Raw genomic sequence first — 12,019 nt, forward strand, 5'->3', positions numbered from 1 at the left:
TTTAAAAAAAAAAAAAAAAAAAAAATCACAAATCTTATGGAGCAACTGTTCCTATAAGGTCTCTCTTGGGGGCCAAAGTGTGGGGTTTTTTTCTTTTTTATGATACTGCTTGGGATGTGTAAAACTTTGAACCAGCAAATACACTTCTTTAGGATCTGAAATACATCATAAGAACAACTGTGCCAGATCAGACCACAGGTATGTCCATCTTCGGGTGCTCAGGACCAGAATACCAGGGTGCCTTACATACAGGTAATTATTGTCCCTCATAGTACAGAAGAACAGTGACAAGAATTTGCTCTTGCATCAACTCACTTATTCTTGAGTCTAATCACTCCCTTTTTAACTGAAGATTTACTTATTTACTAAATTGTTTATTTATTAGGTTTTATTTATTTAAAGTTATTTCAGAGAAACTCTACTGCCTGAGTTATGACAAAAGGTCATATTAGACTTACAGGCCGGAAGAAACCATTGTAATTACTGACAAAAATCAAACGTGAGATGTTTGTTCATAATCTTGAATCTCACTGAATCACCCTTACCATTTTAGTCTATATTCACAGCGGTCTCAGTTTATTATTCCCAACTCCAACATGTGCAACACCAAAAGTGCACAGTACACAGAAGCATTAAATATTCCTCCCTTCATTCCAGTTGTCATTGTAAGAAATTGCTTCATAGGTACGGAGTAAATCAGGACCTGCTGCCATGAAAAACCTGAATGTGCAAGTTTCAAAGAGCACTATATTATTATCACAACTCAAAAACCTGTAAATCCAGGTTAGCTGACACCAGCTACACAGGAGAAGAACAAATCCCCAGATAAGGTGTCTCCAATGCGATGGGTAATTTAGTGTCTAAGGGGCCTCTCCTAAAAAAAAATTAAAAAAAATAAAAAATCACACCTCCTTTGAGTGTGAATAACCGTCAATCCTATAAGAGAAACAAAGCCACAGATCTCACTTTCAGAGACAGAGAAGTATTAACCAGAACAAGAGCAGAGTCTCATCTATCAGTGCACTGCAAGATGACGTATTAAAAAATCCAAAATGAGTGTTTTCCTAAATGTCACAGCAACATGTGGGTCTAAGTAAGTATCAAAGGTCGCTGCCATTATTCCCAGTTGTCCACTGGATTGCTATGTTTATGGAAAATATTACTTATTTAGTAGTAGGCATTTCAGTAGGACACTGAGAACCTATTTTATTTTAGCTAAATGTTTCTAGAGCTTGACAGTAAATGATATGCATGAGCCATGTTGACTGTCATCTTCCACTTTTAGTTTGACTGTCAGACATACAAGCAACTTGCTAATGTTTCATTCCAATTTCAGTGCCATGAGCCTGTTGCGTAAGCTGCCTGCTAAAAGCTGTTCCAGATGGAATGACAGTATTTTGTAGGACCCCAAAGATGTAGCTATAGAGATGAATATGTCAACAGCATTGAAAGCATGACCTTTTTTCCACTCTTTTTTGGTCAGCAGTTTTTATTTCCACCCTATAATTTTTCCACATTCTTTATAAGATAGGCCATGTGGGAAAAAGAAAGAGTTTATTTAAGTCTCTCAGCCATCTTCCACCACCCACAATCACATCTACCTGACTACACAAGGCAGAGGACAAAGGAGGAAGGTTTATAAACAATCGGGTATCTTCAAAATTACGGCCAAGGCCCAAAATTTATTTTAAAGAGGAAACAAAACACAGCCCCCTACTAACATAAGTTCCAGAACGATGGAGAACTTTGCTGGTTTTCATAATAGATACTTTCTTTCATGAATAGTCAGTAAAAAGCCTACACTCCTCTCATTGGAAACAGGCTTTAGAAAGCAACGCATTAACAATGAATAACTTCTTTTACCAGTTGTACCATTTTTCCTGGTAATTTATATACTGTATTAACATCACGGAACATTCATTATTAGCTCTTATTAAAGTAAATCACAAAAAGTCTACTTATCCTTCTCAAATAAAAATATGTAAATTACACCCACTGCTCATCTTAAACAATACAGGTAAAACAATACACTTTTTCTGAAACATAGGCTGTGCAAGGAACACAAAGAGGACTTTCCCCCCCACACACATATACCTCTTTGCACCCTCAAAAGAGGAAATTACCACAGGGCACTTCTGTCCTTTTCCAGATGATCAATTCAGTATTTTGAAGTATTACAAATATTTCATTTACATTTCTTAGTTTTTCCTCTACAATATAAAGTAATTTCTTTTTGATGCAGAATGCCACAGCGCACAGTACAAGGAAAGGGAAAAAAAGCAGTGCAGGGTTGAAAAGCAACAGAAAGAATTGAGAAGGAATGGCTTTTGTTAATTTGACAGCCCTCAGCTAGCTGCATAGTTGGATTTATAAAAGGTTCTTTAAGAGCAGCAGTTTTTCATGGTGTAAGAGTGCCACACAGCTCTGGTTCCTGCAGTGCCTCACACCAACAACTTCAAAACTAACTCACTGCAGATGTCCCTATGATCATCTAATCAGACATCAAAAGCAAGACACTGACAAGCTCCTGCGCTGATTAGGAGTGTTCTATATATGTTCCACAGCGTAAACAGACACACAGTAGTTGCTTTAAAAATGGATTCACCCACATCAGAATTCCCTTTTAAAAAACTCAAACTGTTTGGAACTCCCCAGCTGAATGACAGAAAATTCTTTAAATCTCCCCAGATCTTCTGTTCAGTTCCACACAGCAGTCTTTCAAGAGCAGGAGTTACATTATTAATAGGAAAACTTTTACCAGAAAAAAGTAAATGCCTTCCAGAATTTAAAAACCTTGCTATTCTGAATGACAGTCTGAGACCACACCACCTCAGGGAAGCAGTCTTGCCTCTACCCTGCAACACACATTGTAATACCTAAGATGTGTTTCCACCTCTACTTTATTTGTTGTCTAATTATTACACGTCAACAAGCACTGGATTTAAAGCACTACAAGTGCACCATCCTTCCAGCACTGCTAGTTACTGATGAATTACGGCGTTTTTCCCATTATCTGGTTTCCTTCTCATAGCCCACCTCCTGTAATACTTAAAGGGGGCTTATAAGAAAGATGGGGGCAGACTTTGTAGCAGGACCTGTTGCGACAGGACAAGGGGGAATGGTTTTAAACTAAGAGGGGGTAGATTGAGACTAGATATAAGGAAGGAATTTTTTACACTGAGGGTGGTGAAACACTGGCACAGGTTGCCCAGAGAGGTGGTGGATGCCCCATCCCTGGAAACATTCAAGGTCAGGTTGGACGGGGCTCTGAGCAACCTGATCTAGCTGAAGATGTCCCTGCCCACAGCAGGGGAGTTGGACTAGATGACCTTTAGAGGTCCCTTCTGACCCAAACTATTCTATGATTCTATCACATAACTACAGGAGAATTTCATGCTGAAATTCTAACACATGCAAAGGGACCAGAAATTAAAACTACCTGCCCTAGTCAGGGTGAGTAAACACACTGGACAAAAGTTTTATCTTCTAAAATCAGACAGACAATACAACCCTCATGGCAGTGCAGTCTCTTAGCTCGAGCCTTAGCAGAAAGCCGCCAGATCAACCCAAATTATAGACTCTACAGCATTATTCCACCACTGTGTCAAAAAAGACCTTTTCTGCCCTGCCCTGCTTTTAAATAGCCTGATTAGATGAAGTAATATTTCTGCCTTCTTCTTATAATAAAATACCCACACATTTTGAAAGTACTACTGATAATCTTTATCTCAAAGCCAAGCTCTGATTGTAGCATCTTTATGTTTACGTATATACATAAAATAGTATGCAAAAGGAACAAATCATGGAGCTGCATCCTTAAACACGCTCACATTATGCTAATCTGCAGACACTTAATCAGGAAGGCTAATACATTAGAAACACAATTAATGGCCAGAAGAACCAGAGGAGGTTTTGACCCTTTTTAACAAGGGCTTGAAACATAAAAATGTTCTGATTATATATGAACCTTATCCAAAATTGCAAATTATATGTCCACAATGCATAAAATACAGTCATTTTCAAGTCACATCTAGGTAACAAGTGAAACCGTATTGAGCCACTGGAGCAGCTCTTCAATTGATCCAGCATCTCATTGTATCTTTAAATATGGATAAATGCAATTTAATCAGCCATTCCCATTGATTAACTCCAAGTTAACCTAAGTACTTATCGAGGGAACATGCAACTATAAAAAAAAAAAAGTCATGCAGAACATAGCATCTCCATAATAATCAGCAAGTTAACAAGAGGGGGTGAAACCTTAGTCCTACCAGAATTAATGCAAAACTCCCATCAACTTAAACAGGACCACAATCCTCCACCTAAAACTCATGACAGACCAAGTCTTAAGATAGTAGGGAAGTCTGTCCATGGGCAAAAAGAGAGATAAGCAGAAGTAATAGCTCCAGAAAGAGAAGTTCAGATGCTTTAGTTATACCTTAGCAATTACTACCTGGATGAACTGGACTGAGCAAAAGCAGCAAAATGTATTCTGCTCCCTAAAAAGTTCAAAACACCAAACCAACAGAACCCCACAATTCAGAGTTTCTGCCTTGCTGCGTCTCATCTTTATCAGAGCGGAGCTTGGGTAGGTTCCTTCATCCAGCTAGGAACTTCTGAGTTGGTGTAGCGAACCTGAAACTGCAGCTCCTCTCAGCAAGCTGAGAGCAAAGAATGCTTCCTCCCTCTGAAAGGCTTTGACTGTCTCAATCACACAGCATGGCCTCACTCCAAAGGAGATCCCCGGTGGAAGACTTCATGCCCACTGCTAACCCCACTTTCTGAAGCCGGGCCACTCACAGCCAAAAAGCAGCTGGACCAGCACTTGGCTATTGCCGTAGCAAAGCTACGGACACCAAATTTTTCAGAGAAGTGTATTAAACTAATTATGCTTCCCCGAGGTCCTCTCTGGAGACCTAGGGAGGGAAGTTTCCATTTTTGAAAGCCTGGCCAGGGCTCTGTGATTATAACTAGACTCTTCTCTAAGATGAGCTTAACAGTTGCCTTCATATATTAACAAATTCACTAACAAATAACTTTTCTTCAATAACAAATTCAGATATTTGTTATCCCTATTTTTCCCTGATTATAGTCTCTAAATTTTTCAGTGGCAGCTCTCACGATAAGGAAGGAGAGGCTTGGATGAAAAAAGAAACTCAAATTTTGTACCATCTGTTAAATGACTTCCAGTCTGAGAGAACAGATGCTGGACTTCACTATCAGTTTTTGATTGATCTAAAAGTATTTTGTTAATTGGGGCTAAAACTACAGCTAAGACAAAGTAAGTGTCAGAGAAAATATGAAAGAATAGCTGAAATTCTTCTCAAACTACCTGGTCACTCAGAAAAGATTCTGTAATTTTGGTAATCATTATATGGCATGAAAAAAAAAAATCTTCCTTTGAACGAATGGGATAACATCTGAAAAACAAAATATATGCTCTGCTTAGATTCTATAAATACTGTGAACAGCTCAAACGGTTCATCAAGTTCACACAGTTCATCTGAATTAGATAGCAATGTTCTTTTCTTATATTACTGCATGTTTGCTGTTTTATTTTATGCATTACTTATTGTATGTCTGTCCTGCACTCTCCTAGAAACAAATCAGTGCTGAATTCAGAGATTCATGTGATAATCACCTCTCAAAAATCTGATCAACTACTGGTGTATCAGTACATAGACTGTATGCTGTCTTACATAGCATAGCATAGCATAGCATTAACTACATTGTCGTAGTTAACCAACTACGAGTATTTTTACATAGAACTGAACTGCCAGTTCTACATGTGCCAAACACCAAAATGCCAGAAGTGCCAAAACAATTAAGCTAATTATGGAAGTCAGTTTCAATTACAAAATGATTGCTAAGATAATTGTGGCATAAATACAGAGACTTAATTTTCCTACATGCACTGAAAATTGTTTCATCTACCAACAGCTCTGGTTTTTCTAACTTGCATGTGACTGCAAGGAAGCAGTTTAATGTGAAAAAATTAGGTGTTTGTGGCAAAGGAAATGCAATATTAATTTTAAATTTTCCACAGCAATCTACAGAACAAATTAATTTTCTCTAAATACTGCTTTAACACTTGCATGAAAGAGCATAGCTATATTCAAAATGCAGTGTTCAGTTGTTTGTGCTGTTTGTTCATGGTTTTTCATTTGTCAGATATCGATTCTTCCCCATGTTTTAAAACATTCTGTACCTAATTTAACCTATGTTATTTATTTTTTCTATGCTTCCCAAAACATTATGCCAAAGCATATTTCAGTATGATTGACAATGAGAGTTTTAGAAATGGTACTGTTGCAAAAGTAAGAGCTTGTGTAATGTATTTGCCATAACAGATTTTTACTTTAACAATAAAAATTTCAACCTTCTGGGTCTCCCTCCCTGCCCCCCTTACATGACATTTAAAAAAAATAAAAAAATCTGAGAGCCTTCTCCACTGTTGTTATCTGTCCAGTTTTGACTGTTACCCCTGTAGCTGACAGAGGAATGCTCTGTATTTTAGGCATAGAGAATTCCTTCAGGCTTAGAGGGTTCTTGTGTACCGATGCAAGTCAATGAAGCATCGTGAGGTTTTAGCCTCCAAGTATAACTGCAGTCCTCATATAATGGCATAAAATGCACTTGTCACCACTAACATATTTAAAAAAAAAAACAGAAAAAACCCTATCATTCTCTCCTTGCTGGTCAAAAATAAAGCATTCGAAACATGTCCTGGAATGCAATGAATTTCACCAATTTTTCCACTTTTTTTTTTCAATTTTCATAGTTATAAAATACCAAAGGTCAGCATTACATACTGACATACTCACTTCACACATTTCTCAACTTTGCAAAGAGAGTAAGATCTGCACTGTTAACCAAGAATTCTTCTTTGTACTTTCATTTATCAGACTGTCAGTATCTCACTAATACGTAAGTGCTTGCAGCAAACATCAAGAAAAACCTCTCACCTCAAACAGGTCTGACAAATGACACAGGACTTTGACAAAGTTCAGCCCCCTGCAACACCATAATGTACTTGGAGACTCACTAGCACTTTTAAAATTGCACCACTTAGCAAATAACCCAAGCCATTGCAAAATAAGATGCACGCTAAATACTTAAATGCACACACATTTGGCCATGGAAGGAGAAACAATGAACAGACAACCGAAATCCTGTGTTGGCCTTCAGAATTACAGAGTTAAGATTGAGAGCCAAAAACCATCATTTATATGCAAATCATCTGACTTTCTGTTTACTTACCTCATTCACATGAACTTAACTGGAAGTATGGTCTCAAATACAACATCTTCAGCTGAAAAGGTCCCCACCTCCAGCATGTGTTGCTGAACCCCAGTTCTTTCCTCCTGCTCCCTAATGTGCCAACACGGCCATTAGTGGTAACTTGCTATACACTAGTTGTGATCTAGGCTGAAACGTCCCCCTCATGCCAAATGAAGAAGCTGGGGGTTTCTGAGTGTTTTTTGTTTTGAAACAAAACAGTGATAGATTGGTTTACACAACTGGGGACAGGGAGTGAATTGCAACACTGTATAGGGAAGCTAAAGGGGAAAAGGCATAAATTTCACAAGCAAACGAAAGCAGGTGCAACTGCGCTATTATTTAAGCCAGCATTCATTTGGCATAAAGTAGTGCAGAAGTCTATGAAAAAGCTTAATACGCTTATGTATCCCAGCTGACATTCAGAGATTCTAAAGAATTTAATCTTTTTATAAGTAATATAGGAACACCTTCCCCACACACAAACACAAAGCTCCAGGCCTTAAAATTGCAAAGTAAAAATTGTGACCCAAGTCTGACCAAGACAGTATCACTTTTATAAGATTGAAGACAGCCTGCAATAACATCTGATTAAGAGTTACTGCATCCTCACTAATTGTGTCTTTGCACTAATATTTAGTAATAACTATGTTGAAAACAAATTTGTCCTCAAAAGGGAAGAGTCAGGTTGTAAAACATAAAAGTGAGAGAAAGAAGAGACCATGCACGATAGTAGCAGGGTGCCAAAGGAAGACAGAAATGCCATGAGAAAACAGGGAAGTGAAAAAGGGTGCAAGACCAATGAAGCGTATTAAAGGGGAAGTACATTTTTTCCACTAAGCAATGGAAAACTGGACAATATGATACTGAACAATGAAACAATTGCTAAAAGTTCAGTTCATATTCCAGTGCCTTATGTCACCATTGAGCTTTATGTAAATCTCTTATTTTAAAGAAAGGGAACCACTGTTAATCGACTGTATCGTCTAAAATAACCATTTTGTCCAGAGGAAATTCTCTCCTTTACAGAAAATGAGTATGATGCCCTTTGTTTTAGATCCAAATTCATATATAGCTTATAAAACTGCTATATACCAACAGGTAAGAACAGTTTTTGCCCTTAAGAAAAAGGTGAGTTACATGACACCTACTGCCACAACATGCTTGAGACTGTGGTCACTGGGATGAGAAGCACTTGGGTGGAAGTCAGCAGGTGGGCCCAAAGCTGGATCACTGCTCCTTCGTACTAGAAGTGGTGTGCCTAAGAGACAAAATAAAGAGCAATGGTTCAAGGATGCTACAGGAACACAAGGTAAAGCTTCCTGTGATTTAATTAAGAGAGGTGTACAGCGCTTAAATGTAAGTTTATCTGTGGCAATATTCACCTGGTAAATTACTAGATTCAATGGGGTTGTGCCATTTAGTATTTACTAAGCTAAAGAAATGAGAACATTTTAAGTTCTGTTATACATACTTTCACCCACAAGCTGCTAAATCAGGTGAAAACTGCTGACAAACAGGAGAAAAAGGCACCTTCTCAGAAAAACAAACGAGTAGTTGCATGGATCTGTGACCACATGTACCATCAAGTTCTGACAGGGAAATCATACACTTGATCTGAGGAATAACTGTGAACCCAGGAAGAACTGGACTGCTATTGTTAATTCCTACAACTGGTAGGGGTTACTTAACTAAACCAGAACATGGTCTAAAGCCTTTCACTCCACACTAAGGACAGCTCTCATTGTGCTGTTCTGCATTAATCCACCAAACTGGGATCTCGCAATCTCATTTTCAACTGTTCCTTACTTTCTCCTGGTGTATGTCCAAAAGCCATACTGAGCAACCGCTTCCCTCTCACATACCAATTATACAAGCCCACATTTAACGTGTATGGAAGGTTGCTTTGAATATGATGGCATGACCATATATATACAGTCATAAATTTTATTTCCATAAGCTCACAAGATGCAATAGTCCATCACCACTACTTCTGTGCCATCTCAACCTAAGGCATGTAAATGACAGATCAGGCACAGGTTTTTGGGTACAGAGGCAGCTGAAGGATAAATGGATAACTCCCTACATTAACTTCATTTAGTATCTAACGTGTCTTGGGCTGGCTCTGCAGAGACAGACTAAATAAGGATATAAAGAGGAGAGGGGGAATAGATTTTATTCACAGCAGATCTGCCTCCCACTATCGACTGCCAGGATTCCCAGGGAACAGACGTAGGCAGTTGCAGTTGTTTCAGAGAAGCTGTAGACTAAACAGCTTCCTCTTGCAGGCATCTCCAATTAGACTCACCAGCTATTCATGTCTATTCACATGCTGCCTGGGAATAACCTCAAAGACCAGTCAGCAGCTTCTAGCAACACTGACGTCCAGTTAGCAGAATACATGCGTGCTATAAAACACTCCCTGCAAAAACCTCCAGGTGAGGCGAGAGGGAAAACATCTTTAGTAATATAAGAAAGGAATTTTTCACAATATCCAAAATGAAATTAAACAAAAATGACTTTTTTTTCCCAAGTCTTTCCAAAATAATTTATCCATAGGCAAACAAAAAAGTTGAAGAGAACGTTAGTCTAAGACAATAATTTTTCAAATATTGCAACTGAGTGAAAATAAGATTGAAAGTGTCATTTATAATATTAATTATAGTGGCTCATACTGATAGCAGTCATAATTACTAGATCTAGAACAGAAGTTTGTATGTGCAACAGTTTCCTCATTAGAGACATGCTAACAAAGCTGGAGTGACCGTACCACATTCACTCGCAGCACAACTTTGTAATTACAGCTGGAATAAATACCAGCACCTGATGCTGAGGAACAACCAGAGAATCTAATGCTCTTACCCTTCCTCATAGCGAGCAACAGTTTTTATATGCAGGAAATCCCTTCTATCTCCACTTATGCAAGAAATCAGTAAGAAAAGCAAAAGTACAACTTAAATTTGTGTCCTGGTATTGATGGAACACTCAAAAATCAAAAGGTGAATATTGGGTTTTTTGTTCCAAGTGAATGTCATCTTGGTATCGAGAGCTATGCATGTTTTCACAAGGAGATTCTGAAGAAAGGGATTGATCACCAAATTTATCCATTTTGTGTGATTTTCCAAAGGTGTCAGTAGGTCAAAAGGAACCAAATCTCTCCACTCACATATTCCTGTTCTTCACATGGTGCTGAAGAGAAATTTTTTTCCCCTCTAAGCACATTTGATAAGAAGGTGTATAAAAGCTAAAGCCAAAAAGTGTTGGACTTTTAAGTTACTCCCTTCTTTAAGACAAATACTTATTCCTTAAAATAATTTTTTCCATGTATGACCAAAATGTTTCTGGTGACCTGTATCCAATTTTCATTCTCTCTTCAATACAACAGTTTGAAAACAGATGCTGAGACACTTCTGTATGATTCCGCGTAATTTAGTCTCCAACTCCTTTTGACATAAACATGAACAGTACAGAGAAACACTCTTGCTAAACTACCAGAAAGCCCTTTGCATTGGTACTTTTATTTGTAACTTTCACAACTCAATGAGCCATATTACAAATTCAAAGTAAAACACACTGTTGCTTATACTCTTCAAGGCCATCATCCCAGCCCCTTTTCTCATTTCGGTCTTCCTTTTTCCACAGTGAGAAGAGGGTAAAAACAATTCCCCAGTCAACTAAAGAAGCCAAAGATGGAAAAAGAGAAAAAGAAAAAAAAAAACCCAACACCCCACCCACTTATATCAAGCACATTCCTTCTCCCAAAGCCAACACTCTGAAATTAGATTTCTCCTTTTCCTGAGCTGTCTTCTACAACAAACTCCTCATTTCTCTCTCAGTCCTCTGGCTGACAGAAAGATGAAGTCTTCCATCTCTGTGACTGCTGGGAGACAGGACCCTCATTTGTTCCAGGGCCTCCCAGCTTCCTCAGCACTTGAAAGAAGATGTCTCCTGTACCACACCATTCATATAATGTTTTTCTAGTAAGACTGGACCATACTTCAGCACTTCTGTCTGCTTCCTGTACCGACTGCTGCAAGGTGCTCTTTTACCACATCCCCCCTGCCCTCAATTTTGAAGACCTCCTTTCACTTGCTTTCTGCAACTGTTTTTCGGAGAAACTGAAGCAAAATTACATTATCCCGTTCTCAGTTTACAGCTGTCTAAACTTTGAAACCGAAGTTTGCAGGAGCAGCAGGATTACAGAGAATACTGTTTTCCAATTTGGAAAGATGGCCTTGCAGCTATTTGCTTTCTTTTTATTCCTGCAAGTTTTTGCTTATTGCCATGAGGCTATGAAGTTTATGGTGCTCATCTGGAATGCTTCCCTGCTAGCACAAAAACAACTGGACTTTTTGACCATTGTCTACAACGCTTTCTCTTTTCTCCCAATTTGTTGTAAATGTTAGGGTCCTACAGGTCATTTTCTTGTTGAAGAGAAAAACAGCATCTATTTCCTTAATTTTTTAAAAATATATTACTGACATATAACATCATTTCTTGCACAGGATATCACAAATCGTTAACATCCCTGTTAACCAAGTCAGCTGAAGTCTTTCGCCAAAATTATCCAAAACAGTCCCTCTGGCCCTCATTGCTTTACATGCATACACCACCACAAAGACACTGGAGCACGAAAACAACCTTTCATTAGACAAAAGTAAATTGAACTAAAATGCCCTCTCTAATAAGGGAAAACAAATGGCAAGCAGGAAGATTAGATGAAAGACTTAAGAAGCAGTAC

At 38.3% G+C, this 12,019-nt stretch overlaps 1 protein-coding gene across 1 annotated transcript in view; it reads right to left on the minus strand.

Moving 5' to 3' along the window:
* PARD3B (par-3 family cell polarity regulator beta) overlaps positions 1-12,019 on the minus strand; it is a 417,133-nt gene that overhangs the window by 273,765 nt on the left and 131,349 nt on the right. The window contains exon 4 of the mRNA XM_019474674.1: positions 8,430-8,539. Within this exon, the coding sequence (XP_019330219.1) occupies positions 8,430-8,539 (110 nt within the window). The remainder of the gene's footprint in view (positions 1-8,429; positions 8,540-12,019) is intronic.

This window comes from Aptenodytes forsteri, unplaced genomic scaffold, assembly GCF_000699145.1.
Source record: "Aptenodytes forsteri isolate BGI_AS27 unplaced genomic scaffold, ASM69914v1 Scaffold442, whole genome shotgun sequence".
Classification (NCBI taxonomy): Eukaryota; Metazoa; Chordata; class Aves; order Sphenisciformes; family Spheniscidae; genus Aptenodytes; species Aptenodytes forsteri.